This window comes from Hemitrygon akajei, chromosome 1, assembly GCF_048418815.1.
Source record: "Hemitrygon akajei chromosome 1, sHemAka1.3, whole genome shotgun sequence".
Lineage (NCBI taxonomy): Eukaryota > Metazoa > Chordata > Chondrichthyes > Myliobatiformes > Dasyatidae > Hemitrygon > Hemitrygon akajei.
This window is the reverse complement of record NC_133124.1, coordinates 144,627,044-144,644,750: the sequence shown is the minus strand read 5'-3', so window position 1 is coordinate 144,644,750 and position 17,707 is coordinate 144,627,044. Positions and strand designations below refer to the sequence as shown.

Below are 17,707 nucleotides of genomic sequence, written 5' to 3'. Positions count from 1 at the left end.
TGGTCTCAGCATCAATGCATCTCTGGTCGCGAACCTTATGCCTTTCTGTTCTCTACATCTGTGTAATCCTGCCCCCTCCCCCCCCCCCTCCACCACCCGCAATTGCCTACCCACCCCCACAACCTCTGGCAGTGTGCCCCCCTCCCTAGCAACCGACCGGGTTGAATGAATAGGTGAGCGGCTGATGACGCACCGCATCCCCTTCGTGACATCAAATCATGCTAGGAGACGGGAGAAGCCGTTTTCCCTTCCGTCCGTTCTGATTGGCCAACCCCGAGATAGCGTGAGCTCTGCTCATCGATACGCCGCGCCGCCATTGGCTGAATGCGCAGCGAGAGGCGGGAACCAGCCGGCGCTCTGCAACTGTCACTCACCCGGCTCATCAGCATCTCATTAAATAGACGGTGACAGTCGGCTGCGGGGCGACGGAGACTAATTGGCAGTATCGCTTCGGGTTAGGGGTGTTAACGTGACTGGGGTCGCCAGACTGCACCCTCCTCAACTTGGGGTGAGGGCACCCATGAAAGAATGAGCAGGTTAATGGTTTCTGTTCCAAAGGACTACTTTCCGTATCTTGGCACAGGTGCGATGGCCCGAACGGTCTCTTCCTCTGGTGCATCATTTTGTTGGTAATATTAAATCCAGAATTATATTTAAAGTTAACGAAAAAGTCCCTAAAAGAGAGTAGAAACCTTTATATTAAGTTATGGAATTTTAAGCAATGGCATCATGCATCTGTCACGAAAAAGGTAAAGAAATCATATTGGCTGGGCAAGAAATTGCATCTCTATTTTTAATTTCTTTTTCTCGTTATTTTTATTTCTTGGACACAGTGGAAGATGAACTAATTGAAGATTGAGGAAAAAGACCCAAGCCGTGATTGTACGAAGGGATCTAGCGATAAATGGTTAAACATTGATTTATATGAATGTTCGGAATTTACTGAGGTGGAATTACATTTAAGGGACAAAGTTGAAAGAAAAGGACAAAAATGTGGATTTTCCTAGGAATTGCTACTTTTACTTATGTGTATAAGAAGTGCGACGACTTGTTGGACGCGAGCTACGCGAACAAGGAGGTGCTGGGGGCTTTGCTGCTATTTTTCTCCTTAGGGTTACTGCTGTCCTGTCGTTGTCGATATAGACAAAGGAAGGGTCAAAAACAGCCTTCCAACCTGGGCTTCCTCTACCAGCTTCTCTCATTCCTGCCCCTGGCAAGCTCCTTCAATGGGTCTGCAGACTCTGACAGCACGGAGCAGGACCAAGCCAGGCAGGTAAGGAGATAAGCAAAGGTCTACTTACAGGCAACATGCAATATAATCGCTTGTTATTTATTTTCTGCCTTGATGTCATAGTAGATTCCCGACTAGATTTGTAAAGCAGATAATGAATTTAAAACTAAATTACAATAATAATATGTTTGTTGATGCTGTAAAACACTTTAAAATCTCTTTAGAAGTAACTATTAGTCAATGATATTTATGAGTGTGTCTTGAGGTATGCATTATTGTTGGGCAATTCATTTGTTTGGCCTTACCTCATCTCTCTTCCCCCCCCCCCCCCCACAACTGTTCTATAAGAAACTCGGCTTAAAGAAGAATGATAGCAATTGTAAGAAAATTAGAAGTAACATTTGACATACCGGATATTTATTATCTTGTGTATTTTGAGCTGCATCCAATTCAGAATACAGTTATTTTGTTCTCTTTTACACATTTGTACTGGAAATGACATTCAATAATCTTGAATTAAAAACTGTGGGAATGGATAAATGGATAATATTCTTGGATTAGTTTCCTGAATATTTTGAAGTACTGGTGTTTTGTTTAAAAATACAGATGTGTAATTGAGACTTTGTATCAGCAAATTAGATTTCATTCTGTAAAATAGATTTGGAATGTGTTATTTAAACTATTGAGGCATATACTATTAATTGCCATTTGGAGTTCCCAGTTGTGAAATCATCACTCCAAAGACAGTTCAGCTGAATGGGGAGGGGCAAGTGAATGTTTCCCTCAAGATTTGGGGTGACTTCAGCAGATTGTGATATTCATATGTTAAGTTATCTCACCCATTAAACAACGAAAGCCGGCAGGTTTTCCACTGTGGTTATGTGTAGCAATTTTACCTGAATTGGAAGGGTATGGGTTCCAGTCTAACGATGGATTCAGGCTGATGCCCTGTGTAGTAATGACGTGAGGTGATGCAATACAGGGACAAGCCCACACCATCCATCCATCTATCTGCACTCACCTCTGCATTAATCCATTCAAAAAGGCTGCGTTCGCATCAACTCTCTACCATTAATCCATACTCTTGGGACAATTTACAGAGGCAAAATAGCCTACATCTTTGGCATAGGGGAGGAAATGGACCATCTAGAGCAAACACCCATGCAGTATAAGAAGGGACACTTGGAGGGTTGTGTGCTGTTCTAGTTCCTGCATGATGAGAAGCATGTGATTAAGTTAGAGAGAGTGCAGAAAAGATTCATAAGGATGTTGCCTGGACAGAAGGAGACTGAGAGGTAAGTTTTTTTTCAAAACAGAGAAGCATGCTGTTGTTGGCCAGTGTCTGTTTCCTGTGGTGTGGGTGTGTAATATTCAAAAATAATAGGGAGCATAAGTTTAAAGTGAAAGGGGATCTGAAGGGTGAATTTTTCGCACAAAGAGTAGTTCATATCACCAGAGGAGGCAGAGGCAGGAAGAGTTACAGCATTTAAGAGACATCTTAGAATCATTTCATGGAGTTATAGAGCATTACAGCATAGAAATTTAGCCCATTTAGTCTGTGTCAAGCTATTGTTCTGCCTAGTTCCATCAACCTACTCCCTGTTGATCGTCTCCATACACCTCCCAACCATGTACTGTACATCTCCTAAATATTGAAATCAAACCTGCATCCACCACTTCTGCTTGCAGCTCGTTCATCACTCACACCACCCTCTGAGTATTTCACCCTTCACCCATGACCTCTCATTCTAGTCTCCGTAGAAAAAGCCTGCTTGCATTTACCTCCCATAATTTTGTATACCTCTATCAAATCTTCCCTCATTCTCCTACACTCCAGGAATAAAGTTTTAATCTATTCAATCTTTCCCTATAACCAATATTTGCCTTTATAAAGCTCAGGTGAGGCCTCACTTAGAGTATTGTGAGCAATTTTGGAACCCATATTTTATAAAGGACAAACTGACACTGGAGAGGGTTCAAAGGAGGTTTGCAAAAATGATTCCAACATTGAATAGCTTGTCACGTGAAGAGTGTTTGATGGCTTTGGGCCTGTATTCACTATAATTCAGAAGAATGAGGGGTGATCTCATTGAAACCTATTGAAAGGCCTTGACAGAGTGGATGTGGAGAGATGTTTCCAATCGTGAGTCTAGGACCAGAGGGGACAGAGGGGCATCCTTTTAAAACAGAGATGAAGAGGAACTGAGAGTGGTGAATCTGTGGAATTCTTTGCCACGGGTGGCTGTGGAGGCCAAGTCTTTCTGTATATTTAAGGCAGAGGTTGATAGGTTCTCGATTGAGGCATCTGGGGAGAGGAAGGAGATTGAGGCTGAAATGGATCAGTCACGATGAAATAGCAGAGCAGGCCCAATGCACCAAATGGTTTAATTCTGTTCCTCTATTTTATGGTCTTGTAATTCAGGTCCTCAAGTCCTGGCAACATCTATTCCGGCATCAATATAGCATTCTCACAACTTGCACCCTAACTGTAAGTCTTTGGAATGGGAGGAAACCAGAGCACCCTGAGGAACCTCTCCCAGTCATGGGGAAAATTATATACACTTTACAGACGGTGGTGGAATCAAACCCTGATCACTGATTGCTGGCATGATAAAGTGATTGCACTAACTGCTATGCTAATGTGCCACCCTGGGTCTCTGACACCAGGAAGCTGCAGCTGTACTTGCTGTTTAGCTCTGGCATTAAACTAAGGAATTGTATGGGCCCTTCAAATTGATGTGGCAAGGTTTTGAACAAGAGCTGTAGAGATAACACATAATCAGAACTAAAGCAGTAGAACAATTCCCTAGAAACATCTAGCCCACTGCCTATCAACTACCTACCCATTTGCTCTAATTCTTCATCATCCTGTTAACCTGTCGATGGGACTAGGCAGAGTAACGGTCCATGTTTCTGTGCTGTAGTACTCTGAGAACATTTAAGTGTATATTTTAAGTCATAAGTAAGAAACCTGAAGATCTCTCATTCCTTCTGTCCTGATGCAGCACAAGAAAACAAATATCACTTCCCCTGAGTCTGCTACGAACATCAGGACGACTTCCCAATGTGATCCTGACGTCATCATTGTGGGGTCTGGGGTACTTGGTTCTGCCATGGCCTCTGTACTTGCAAGGGCCGGGAGGAATGTGACGGTGATTGAGAGAGACCTGAAGGAACCGGACAGGATTGTTGGAGAGTTGTTACAGCCCGGTGGATATCGGGCCTTGAGAGCACTCGGTCTTGAAGGTACCAACGACATTGGCACTTGAAAGCTCTAAATATTTGCATTTTAGCTAAAGTGGAAATAATTAAACCAAAACAATAGACATTTGAACAAATTCAGTTAAAACAGTTTGTACTTATTTGCAAAAGTCAAGACTAAATGCAAATAAATTATAAAATAGGTGTTGAACCTCAGCAGCTCTAATTTGCAATTGCTTAGTGTTTCAAAATTCAAAGTAAATTTATTATTAAAAGTGCTATATGTCACCATATACTACCCTGAAATTGCAGGAATTCAAAGTACAACAAAGAATGAATTTGGTGCCCTTTTACTTTGGACATTGTGATGAAAGAAATGCAAACCAACAAACACATCCAACTATGTTCTGGGGGCAGCCTGCAAGTATCACAATACAAGCAATAACAACAACAAGACAAACAGCAAAACAAAATCCTTTCCCATCCCCCCCACACCCAGACAGGCTGTCTCCAGCCCTCCAATCCTTATTCCCAACTGTTAGACTCCAACTTTGATTTCACCCAGGATACTGATCAGTGAATTAATCGTTAAGTTTTTCCAGAGAACTGGCAGAGATATTTAATTCACTGGTGAATTATTTCTAAGTATTAACATTATCAGCCTGTTTGTGTACAAATTGGTTGCTGTCCTTCCCACACACAGAGGACTGATACTTCAAAAGTATTTCATTGTGACGCGGACATTCTGAAAGGAACATGAAGTATTCACCGCATCCAGTTCAAATACCAGTGTGCTCCATCACAATCAGCTTCTTGTATAACTTAAGAAATTAATCATATCCTCTTGTTCTTTGTCTTAACAAAAGAATAGTTCCTTCTAATGATGAATATGATGAACGTTAGTGACAGAGCCAAGACTTTAGCAGTTTTTGGCTTCCATATAACATAGTTCAGAATTAGGTCACTTGGCCTCTGTCATTCAGGTTCAATTTTAATTGTCATTCAACCATACATGAATACAGCCCAATGAAACAGTGTTTGTCCAGGACCAAGATGCAAAACACAGTACCAACAGCACACAGCACAGTTGCTGTATTATAGCAGAAAAACAGTCACAAACAAAATAATATAGACCAAGTCCAAGTGGCATGCCCTGTAGACTGATGGTGCATGGGCATAGGACGTTGTCCTGGTCCAGCTTGTCTTTCACTGGGTGAACACTGGAAGGCAGCACCGATGGGAGGTGCTAGCCCCCAACTCAGTACAAATTCCAACATGCTAACAGAGGCTTCTACTCTTTTCCACACGGCCTTGACGACACTCAGCATGAGGTCTGCGTGACAACCAAGACAGTTCCCTCGCCATCTTTCTTGCCAATGAAGCAGTGAAGCAGTCATGCAGTATTCTACATTACCAATGCCCAACAGGGTCTTGTGATCATAATAAAAGTAACCAAAACAATCGCTGGTGATAAGGATGGTGATAATCATGGCTGATTTATTATCCCTCTCAAGCCAATTCTCCTTCCTTCTCCCTGTAACCTTTAACAACCTTATTGATCATGAACCTATCAACCTCTGCTTTAAATCTGTCCAATGACTAGGCCTCCATAGCCGTGTGTGGCAATGAATTCTACAGATTCACCACCTGGCTCACCTCTGTTCTAAGGTACTTCCTTCTTTGGTGCTAGACTCATCCAATGTAGGGTTCAATGCGATCCCCCTCAGTGTTTTAAAGGTTTTGACTCTGCAGAGGTGTTACCCTGCTGTGTTTGAGGTAGAAAGGTGGGCTGCACTTAAAGTATATGACCAACATTTCTGAGCTTTTGCCTTTTCTCCTTCAGTAGGAACAGTTCATCTGGGTTTGGTAGATAAACTACATGTGAAGGCCAGGAGCTGGACTTGGTTGTCAGAAGCTATTTGAGGCGAATGCCAGAGGGAGCATTTAATAGGTAGTGGGAGCTTGTCCTCATTACCACCCCTGGCTATAACAAGGAAATATTTATTTCTTGTAATTTATTGCACTGTATAGTGCTGCCACGAAGCGACAAATTTCACGACATATGTCAGTGATAATGAACCTGATTGTGATCATTTTGAATCTTGGTCCTGAAATCCCCTCTGGACAATGTCAGGATTTTAAATGATGTAGAAATACATATTGCCTACATTGCTTAAAAACCTGAATCATGTTTCCAATTCATTAGCTTGCAGTGGATAATTTTCTTTTAGATAAAAATGTTATTCTGTAAATGCTCAAATCTTTTCTGTTTTTGTTCTCCCACCAGCTGCTGTTGAAGGTCTTGATGCATGTGCCGTAAATGGTTATATCATCCATGACCTGGAGAGTCGGGCAAAGGTGGAAATCCCTTACCCTGTGGATGAGGATGGTCGGGTGAAGTGTGGCACTGCATTTCACCATGGCCGTTTCATAATGGGTCTAAGGAAGCTAGCAAGGGCAGAACCTAAGTAAGCATTACTTATAGACCACAATTAGCTCAGAATATCCACACATCGTTCAATGACTGAAACCTGAGAAAGCAAGTGCAAGTTTCAAGATAAAAATGTATTAAAATGTATTTTGAAATACATTATGTATTGAATGTATTAAAACTTCACCATGATCAAATGGCATATCAGAGCTGATATGCTGAATGTCATAATTCTTATTGTAACCTCAGTGGCCACTTCATTGGTTACCTCTTGTAGCGTGGTCACAGAATGTATGCTCGTGGTCTTTTGCTGCTGTAGCCCATCCACTTCAAGGTTCACCGTATTCTCACAAACAGAGAAAGCTTGGAGACAGTGTGAAAGGGAGGATAAGCAGGTGATAGGGAAGGGACACACTCCGATCGATGGTTTGAGATGTGTCTTTTTTTAATGCAAGAAGCATCATGAACAAAGTGGATGAGCTTAGAGCCTGGATCAGTACTTGGAGCTATGATGTTGTAGCCATTACAGAGACTTTGATGGCTCGGGGGCAGGAATGGTTATTTCGAGTGCTGGGTTTCAGATGTTTCACAAAGGACAGGGAGGGAGGCAAAAGAGGTGGGGGCGTGGCACTGCTGATCAGAGGTAGTGTCACAGCTGCAGAAAAGGAGGAAGACATAGAGGGATTGTCTACTGAATCTCTGCGGGTGGAAGTTAGGAACAGGAAGGGCTCAATAACTCTACTGGGTGTTTTTTTTTTATACAGCACCCAATAGTAACAGGGACATCAAGGAGCAGATAGGGAGACAGATTCTGGAAAGATTAAATAGTAACAGGGTTGTCGTGGTGGGAGATTTTAATTTCCCAAATGTCGATTGGTAGGTCCCTAGAGTTAGGGGTTTAGATGGGGTGGAGTTTGTTAGGTGTGTTCAGGAAGGTTTCTTGACACAATATGTAGATAAACCTACAAGAGTTTACTTGATCTGGTATTGGGAAATGAACCTGGTCAGGTATCAGGTCTCTCAGTGGGAGAGCATTTTGGAGACAGTGATCACAAATCTATCTCCTTTCCCATAGCCTTGGAAAGGGATAGGAACAGACAAGTTAGTAAAGCATTTAATTGGAGTAAGGAGGAATGTGAATCTATCAGGCAGGAACTTGGAAGCAGAAATTGGGAACAGACGTTCTCAGGGAAATGTACAGAAGAAATGTGGCAAATGTTTAGGGGATATTTGCTTGGTGTTCTGCATAGGTACGTTCCAATGAGACAGGGAAAGGATGGTAAGGTTCAGGAACCTTATGTTAAGAAGGCATGCAGTGCATTGGCCTTCATCAACTGTGGGATTGAGTTTAGGAGCCGAGAGGTAATGTTGCAGCTTTATAGGACCTTAGTCAGACCCCACTTGGAGAACTGTGCTCAGCTCTGGTTGCCTCACTATAGGAAGGATGTGGAAACCATAGAAAGGGTGCAGAGGAGATTTACAAGGACGTTGCCTGGATTGGGGAGCATTCCTTATGAGAATAGGTTGAGTGAACTCAGCCTTTTCTCCTTGGTGTGGCGGAGGATGAGAGGTGACCTGATAGACGTGTATAAGATGATGAGAGGCATTGATCGTCAGGATAGTGAAAGGCTTTTTCCCAGGACTGAAGTGGCTAACACGAGTGGGCACAGTCTTAAGGTGCTTGGAAGAAGGTACAGAGGAGATGTCAGGGCTAAGTTTTTTTATGCAAAGTGATGAGTGCATGGAATGGGGTGCCGGCAACGGTGGTGGAGGCGGATACAATAGGGTCTTTTAAGCTTAGAAAAACAGAGGGCTATGGGTAACCCTAGGTGATTTCTAAAGTAAGTACATGTTCGGCACAGCATTGTGGGCCGAATGGCCTGTATTGTGCTGTAGGTTTTCTATGTTTCTTTGTCTATGTTTCTATGTGTTGTGCATTCAGCGGTATTCTTCTGCACACCATTGTTGTAAAACATGGTTAATTGTTGTCTTCCTGTCGTCTTGAACCAGTCTGGCCATTCTCCTCTGACATCTCTCATTAACAAGCTGAATTTGCTCACAGAGCTGCCACTCACTGGGTGTTTTTTTTGTTTTGTTTTTCACACCATTCTCTCTAAACTTTAGAGACTGTTTTGCATGAACATCCCAGGAGACCAACAATTTCTGAGATGCACAAGGTGCCCCGTCTGGCACCAAAAATCAAGTCACTTGGATCACGTTTCTTCCCCATTCTGATGTTTGGTCTGAACAGGACTGAACCTCTTGACCATGTCTGTATGATTTTTGTGCATTGAGTTGCTGCCACATGATTGGCTGATTAGATATTTGCATTAATGAGCTGGTGTTAATGTGTACCTAATAAAGTGGCCACTGAGTGTATCTTATGGTCTTTTAATCAGATGCAATGTTCAGCAGCGTTTAAAAATCTAGAAGAATCAATAAGCAAATAATTTTGTACACATTAGAGACCACAGATGCTAGAATCTGAGCAGTTGCTAATGTAATAATGTGTCAATTTCTAATGATTGGGTTAAAATAGAAATAATTTCTTGATGGCTCTATTGCAGCGTAAGGTTCATTGAAGGAACAGTGACGCATTTACTGGAAGAAGATGGTAGAGTTACTGGCGTACAGTACAGAGAAAAAGGAAGTGGAGATGTAAAGGTTTGTATGGTTTTCATTGGAAAAGGTTACCCCCGCAGTATGGAGGTGCAGAGCCATGATAGAAATTATGTACACAAACCTTTCCCATTTCTAAAGGTTGACTGGTCAGTGTGTTGACTTTAGAATGGATCTGTTCCTGTTTGCATTGAACACATCAATGAAGTATCTTCTGCATATGATCTATTCCCTGATAAATTAAAATTTTCTCAGGGGCTGCTACTTGTTAACATTCTACATGTGCTATAATTTGTGTGTTTCAGAATAAACACCACAAAGCACTGAATCACTAGCTATCATACTAGTATATATTTTCTTCTGAAAGCTGAACAGAAAATGCTGATTCCTAATTTGAATGAATCCAGAGACTAGGCCTCAGCAATGTGTCCATAGGTCAGTGATGTGGACAAATTACGAAGGACATCCTTAATGTCGGGCTGTCCCACGTTAGTCCTGGGATTGGATATCCATGTAAGGAAAAGTCACAGGTTAGTCAGTCAAAAGGGCCAGTCAGTTGGTGTTCAAGCCTGGAGTTTGGAGTCCCATCATTGGGGGTTGATATTGAAGATCAAACCCATAAGGTAAATCAGAAGCCTGGTCGTAAAGTCTTAGGCCTTAGCATTGACCTGTACTGGAGCTGGAAGTTTGTGTTTGTGTATGTGGGGGAGGCAGGTAGGGATGGAGGAAATGGGCTTGGTTGTGTCTGTTTTATTATGTTCTGCTGAACATGAGGGCATGCTGTGTTAGCATCAGGATGTGCAGTGATACTTACCTTAGGCTGTCTCCTAACACATCCTTGGGTTGTGTTGGTTGTCGACACAATGGCACATTTTGCTGTATGTTCCAAACTACATGCGATAAATCTGAATCTAAGTTAATTAACTTCCCTTTTATTTCTCTGAATAAATTGTTATGTACCCCGTAATGGGTTCAAAGAACCAGCAGAAATGGAGCACACCTGGAGTCTGGTTTTGCTATAAACAAAACACTAGTTTATTAGTATCTACATAATTTAGTAATATTAAAAACCAGATAAATCAAACAGGTTAGCAGAGTTTATGAGTGTGTAAGTATAAAACCCCAAACTTCTTCGAGCTTAGGTGGTAAATGATACAGTCTTACGATGGTATAGGAATGAGGTCAGTTCAGTTCGTGATATTGAGTTGAGTAGAACTGAGGAGAGAGAGAGAGGTGATTTGCTTTCCAAGAAAGCCGATGCCGTCGATCTTTCCGTTGTCCTTCAAAGTCCTGTTAAAGTCACCGACTGTGACCACTCAAAAAAAGGTACCATCTTCATGTGGTAAAGCTATCAACCCAGGCAAGGGTTAAACACATCAATAGCTTTCCACTAGTCACCCTTTTCCACACTGTGAGCAAGATCCACCCTTTTCGTGGGCACTCAAAGCTCATCCAGTGTCTATTTCTTCTGTATTTCTGTCTTCCGTGTATCTGTGTCTGTCTGAAAAGCCAGCTGACCTTGTATATATCCCAAACATGTGGAACACCAGCTGTCCATCATATAGCTCCACCCTTCCGTCACCATAGCAACTCACGAGCTGCTCTCACTTTCTGAATCAGTATACACACACACACTCTCTTTTTAAAGGCACAGTCCATAATGAATAAACCTTAGGATCTCGTCACAAAATAAACATAATGATTTAATAGTAAGTCAGGCTAGGGAGGCCCCCGATTTAATTCATGTTATAGGTGATCCAGCTCATCAGGTGTGTTCCACCATTCTATCATAGCTGATTTATTTCCCCCTCAATCTTATTCTGTCGTCTTCATGTAACCTTTGACACCCTGACTAACCATGAACCTATCAACATTCACTTTAAATGTGCTCAGTGACTTAGCCTCCAGCTGTCCAAGGCAATTAATTCCACAGACTCATCGCCCTCTGGCTAAAAAAATTCCTTCTCAATTGTTCTGGAAGGACATCACTCTATTCTGAGGCTGTGTCCTGTGGTCCGCGACTCCTCTGCTTTAGGAAACGTCTGCTCCACATCCACTCTATCTAGGCTTTCAATACTCAAATAGGTTTCAATGAGATTCCCCCTCAATTTCTAAAATCCAGTAAGTACAGGCCCAGAGCCATAAAATGCTCCTCGTACATTAAGCCTTTCATTCCCGGAATCATTCTCCTGAACCTCTCCAATGTCAACACAGCTGTCCTTAGATAAGAGGCCAAAAACTACTTCCAATACTCCAAGTGCAGTCTGACCATGCCTTATAAAGGCTTAGCATTACAACCTTGTTCATCTATTCTAGTCTTCTCGAAACCAATGCTAACATTGTATTTGCCACCTTATCATGACTCAACTTGCAATTTAACCTTTGGGGAACCCTACATACTCAAGTCCCTTTGCACTTCTGACTTTTGAATTTTCTCTCTGTTTAGGAAATAGTCTACACCTTTATTCCTTCTACCAAAGTGACTGCAAGACCATACACTTCCCTACACTATATTCCATCAGCAACTTTGCCCATTGTCTCAATCTGTTCAAGTCCTTCTGTAAGCTCACTGCTTCCTCAATACTACCTGTCCCTTCACCTGTCTCTGTATCATCTGTAAACTTGGCCACAAAGCATCATCAAATCATTGACACATAATGTGAAAAGAAGTTCCAATACTAACCCCTCTGGTTCTTGATTGGACATGGCATCAAAGGTTACTGGTAGAAGGCCAGGAATTGGGGTTGAGGAGGAGAAAAAAAAAAGATCAAGCATGATTAAATGGCGAAGCAGACTCGATGGGCCAGATGGCCTAATTCTGCTTCTATGTCTTATGGTGTGATGCACCATCAATAACTCACTCTGAGATGTAAGAAGTGAGATATCGGCTTTTATTGACTGGAAGAATGAACAACACAACATCCTGGAGAATGAGGGCCGGCCTCAGGCCTCATTCGCCTTTATACAGGGGTTTGTGGGAGGAGCCACAGGAGCAGTCAGCAGGGGTCTGTTGGGAGCAAACCACACTAGTATATGTAGTTCACCACATGGTCTAACATCACTAGTCACCAGCAGCCAACCAGAAAGACACTGTTTATTCCAACTCTTTGCCTCCTAGCAGTCCCCCAGTCTTGTATCCATGTTAGTATTTTTCCTGTATTACCATGGATCCTTGTTAAGCAGCCTTGCGTGCGGCACGTTGTCAAAGGCCTTATGAAAATTTAAGTAAACGTCTACTGACTCTCCTTTGTCTATCCTGCCTGGTATTTCCTCAAAGAATTCTAACAGATTTGTCAGGCAAGATTCCCACTAAAGGAAAATGATATTGGCCTCGTTGACGATGTGCCTCCACGTATCCTGAAACATCATTAATAATGGACTCCACCATCTTCCCAACCACTGTTCAGTCTAAATGGCCTATAATTTCCTGTCTTTTGCCACTCTCCCTTCTTTAAGCATTATTCCAAAATCTCAAGATTCTTGTAAAATCATGACCAAGTCCTCCACAATCTCTTCATATTCACATATCTCACATATTCATGCCATTAGGTTGGAGATTGCCAAGGCAGACTATAAGGTGTTACTCCTCCACCCTAAGGGTGACCTCATCGTGGCACAAAAGGAGGCCACAGAGCAACATGATGTAAAGGGAATGGGAATCAGAGTTAAAATATTTTGCTACCGGGAAGTTCCACTTGTGGACGATGGGTTGAAGGTGCTTGACAAAGCAGTCCCCCAGTTTATTTATGTCAGGTAGAGCAGGCTGCAACAGGAGCATCTGTCAGGAACGGGGACAGGAATGAACCCAAGTGCAGGACGCAGGCACTGAAGTACTAGGGGTAGGACAGGAGGGGGATGCCATGGCATGCAAGGGGTAATGCTGGGGTTCAGGCAGACAGAGAGTCTTAGTTGGGCAGGCAGAGCAGAAACCCAGAGTTCGGGCAGAAGGTGGGGTCTTGAGGTACATGGTTTGGCTGGAGGAAAGCCCCCCCCCCCCCCCCCTCACCCGGGTAGGGCCGCCTCCCAGGCCTGGGCAGGACTCCTAGGCAGGTGCGGGGCACAACCCATCGGAAGCGGGGGGGAGGGGGGGAAGGGGCAGAAAACCCCACCGGGCAGCGGCAGGCTGGTTGGACCTGCCCGATGGAGGCAACGGATAGGAAAGGGCAGAACACCCCGCCAGGCAGCGGCAGTCCGGCTGGACTTGCCCAATGGAGGCAAAGGGGTAGAACGGGGACTAGGTCCAGGGTGACCAGCACGACAGCCATGATCCTCAGGTAACTTGGGAGAGGCAGGCAGACAGCACGAGCAAGGCAAAACGGGCTGAGCAGCAGGACCAGTGCATGCGTCAAAAAGCAGGGGAACAAGACTAACATGGACAGAACCTGGGCAGGGTAAACAGGATACGGAGCAAAGTACGGAGCCGGCAGAGAGCAGGATACGGAACAAACGACCACCCGCCTGGTCTCAGGCCCAAGGCCCCTTATAAACACCTGCAGCTGAATTGGCCACAGGTGTGCCTCCTAAAACCAGGAGGATCCTAACTGGCTCAAGGGTGACGGGAGGGACAGCTGCAAGACCCGGAGTCTGCGGACCGGATCAAGACCTGGAACGCGGGTTCTGGACCGGACCAGACCCCGACAGCATCAGACACAATATACAACCCCAGGCAGATTTGCAGGTGAAGTGTTGCCTCATCTGGAAGGACTGTTTGGGGCTCTAAATGAATGTGTGGGAGGAGGTGGATGGGCAGGTGTAGCACTTCGGCTGCTTGTGGGGAGAAGTGCCGGATAGCAATTTGTGGGAGGATCAAATGGACAAGGGAACCATAGAGGGAGTGATCCCTGCCAAAAGCAGGCAGAGGGGCAGCTTAAAAATATGTTTGGTAGTAGGATCCCATCGAAGATGGTAGAAGTTGTGGAGAATGATGTGATGGATGTGGAGGCTCAGGAACTCTATCACTGTTAAGATGACAGGAGATGGCGTGAGCGAGGATGACAAGGAAATGGAGATGCAGGTGAGGGCAGCATCAATGGTGGAGGAAGGAAATCCTGTTCTTTGAAGGAGGACACCTCTGGGGAGGTAAGCCTTGTCCTGGGAACAGATGCAGCGGAGATGAAGGTACTAAGGAAAGGGAATAGCATCTTTACAGGAGACAGGATATGAAGAGGTATAGTCAGGGTAGCCGTGGAAATCGGTAGGTTTATAAAAGATGTCAGTTGACAGTTTGGCTTCAGAGATGGAAACACATTTGAGAAAGGGGAGGGAGGTTCAGAAATGGACCATGAATTTAAGGGTAGGGGCCAAAGTTGGTGAAATTGATCAGCTCAGTATAGGTGCATGAAGCAGCACCAATGCAATTGTCAATGTAGCGAAGAAAGAGTTGGGGAGCATTACGGGGTGAAAGCTTGGAACATGGACTGTTCTACATAGCCAATTTTTTTTTAAAAAGTGGGCATAGCTGGGGCACATGGCTACCCCTTAAGTCTGGAGAAAATGGGAGGAGCCAAATTAGAAATTGTTGAGGGTGAAGATTAGTTCTGGCAGATGGAGGAGGGTGGTAGTGGAGGGAAACTTTTATTGAGAAAGAAGTGGAGAGCTTTAAGGCCTTTTTGATAGGGGAATAGACCTGTATAGTGACAGAACAAGGTGGAAATGAAATGGTTGGGGTTAGGATATTGTAAGTTATGAAGGGATTGAAAGCATGTGAAGTGTTGTGGATGTAATTGGCAAGCGACTGAAGTAAGGGGGATAGAATAAAGTTGAGGTATGAGGACATGGGTTCAGTGGAAACATTAGTTCCCTGGGGTGTAGTCCATCTGGTCCAGGTGACTTATCTAGCTTCAGACTTTTCAGTTTCCCAGGCACCTTTTCCTTAGTGATAGTAGTTACGCTCACTTCTGGCCTCCCCTACTTTCAAATTTCTAGCATTCTGCTAGTGTTTTCCATAGTGAAGATTGACGCAAAATACTTCTTAAGTTCGTCCACCATTTCTTTGTCCTCATTACTCCCAGTGTCATTTTTCGAGTGGTCTAATATATACACTAGCATCTCTTTAACTCTATATATCTGAGAAAACTTCTGGTATCCTCTTTGATATTATTGGCTCGCTTACCTTCACACTTAATCTTTTTACTCATTATGTTTTTTAGTTGCCTTCTGTTTATTTTAATAGCTTCCCAATACTCTAACTTTACACTTATTTTTGCTATATTATATGCCCTCTTGTCCTTTTTATACTTCCTTTGACTTGCTTCCCTTATCACCCATGGTTACCTCATCCTCCCTTTAGAATACCTTTTCATCTTTGAGATATCTATCCTGCACCTTCTGAATTGCCCCCAGAAGTTCCAACCATTGCTGTTCTGCCATCATCCCTGCTAGTGTCCCCTTCCAATCAATTGTAGTCAGCTCCCCACTCATGGTTCTGCAATTCCCTTTACTCCGCTGCAACACTGATAACATCTGATTTATCATCTCCCTCTCAAACTGCAGGGTGAATTCTATCATGTTATGATCACTGCCTCCTAAGAGTTTCTTCACCTTGAGCTCCCTAATCAAATCTAGTTCATCACACAAAACCCAATCCAGAATTTTCTTTCCCCTCATAGGCTCAATCACAAGTTCCTCTGAAAAGCCATCTGTAGGCATTCTACAAATTCCCTCTCTTGTGATCCAGAACCAAACTGAATTTGCCAATCTACCCGCATATTGAAATCGTAACATGACTTCTATTTCTTGTTGAAATTTGTATCTCACATCCTGGCTATTCTTTGAGGGTTTGTATAGCTCCCACCAGGGACTTTTTACCCTTGCAGTTTCTTAACTCTACCCATGAGGATTCTACGCCTTCCGATTCTATGTCACCTCTTTTTAAGGATTTGATTTCATTTTTACCAGCAGAGCCACACCTCTTCCCTTTGCCGACCTGCCTTTTCTTTTGATAAAGTTAGTTCCCAACTTTGATCTTCTTTCAGCTATGACTCTGTGATGTCCATGATATCATACCTGCCAATCTTTAACTGTGCTACAAGATCACTTACATTATTCCGTATATTGTGTACATTCAAATATAACATCTTCAGTCCTGTATTCATCACCCTTTTCAATTTTGTCCTCCTGTTACATTTCAACAACTTCTACTGAGTGCAATTTTACCTGATCATTTGCCTGTCCAGTTTCATTACACAATGCATTAACTTGTATACCAACGGTCTCATCCTCAGCCCTATCACTCTGGTTCCTATCCCCATGCCAACTTAGTTTAAACCCTCCCCAACAGCTCAGCAAACACTCCGTGCATATCCTGAACTCACTCAAAGGATCAGTGATTATGTGATAATGATAGACCTTGCATTTGGACCTTTTTTTTTCAAGTGATTCTTCACTCTTGAAATCACAAGAAGTAGTGAGATTATTTCTGTATCCTTGAGGTTGGGCACTTCACCATCACTGCAACTTCACATATTGATACACAACTAACCAAAAGCCATTAAAATTCCAGGAACTGTGCTCCCCTTTGACTGTGGTTGCTGATGGCCATTTCTCTAAATTCAGGAAAAATCTGGTGAAGACCAAAATCAGTGTTTCATCTCATTTTGTTGGCTGTATAATGAAGGTAAGATTGCTTAAATTTGCTTTGCAATGTTTTGCTCATTGCATCTAGTTATGGTACTTAAGCAAAATGTTTACAATTCAAATGGCACTTGGATATGGAAATATAGTAGTTGCAAATATGAGATAAATGCAGTTCTCGGGGGGGGGGGTTGCCAATTAGTGATATTAATGCAGTAGAGAAAAATAAATTTCTCATCAACCTATGTTTTCTACAGTTCATTTACAGGGTCAGAATTGTACAAAGGGAATCAAAGTAGCAATGAGTCAATTTTAAATGGGAGTCAGTATATTTTCCCTGTTTAGAAGCACTATAATAAGAAAAGTAATCCAAAAGCTGCTGCTCAATGACTACTGTAACGTCAGTGGAAACTGAGACCATCTCTTGGAGAAAGTGTCAAGATACTAGGATGATATCGAGAACACTGTACTCTAACCCTAATTAGTTAACATTCTACTGTACGGAGATTAGTGACCTTGTACGACGTTTACTGATCTGCTGATAAATTTCTTCGCACAAGGCACTATTCTTTTAGAGAGTTGCCTAGAATCTTGGATCATTGGGTCTTTTCTTACAATATTTTTATTCAGAAGAAAAAAAACAAGATTTACAG

At 43.0% G+C, this 17,707-nt stretch overlaps 1 protein-coding gene across 4 annotated transcripts in view; it reads left to right on the top strand.

Moving 5' to 3' along the window:
• Positions 1–387: 387 nt before the first annotated feature.
• sqlea (squalene epoxidase a) overlaps positions 388–17,707 on the top strand; it is a 50,299-nt gene continuing 32,979 nt past the window's right edge. The window contains exons 1-6 of one of the 4 annotated variants that reach the window (XM_073052805.1): positions 388–583; positions 834–1,273; positions 4,237–4,477; positions 6,720–6,900; positions 9,431–9,527; positions 16,984–17,097. In XM_073052805.1, coding sequence (XP_072908906.1) covers positions 992–1,273; positions 4,237–4,477; positions 6,720–6,900; positions 9,431–9,527; positions 16,984–17,097 — 915 coding nt within the window. In that variant the 5' untranslated portion in view covers positions 388–583; positions 834–991. Of the gene's footprint in view, positions 630–833; positions 1,274–4,236; positions 4,478–6,719; positions 6,901–9,430; positions 9,528–16,983; positions 17,098–17,707 lie in introns of all 4 variants that reach the window. The other 3 variants (XM_073052796.1, XM_073052813.1, XM_073052823.1) reach the window with 3 other exon arrangements.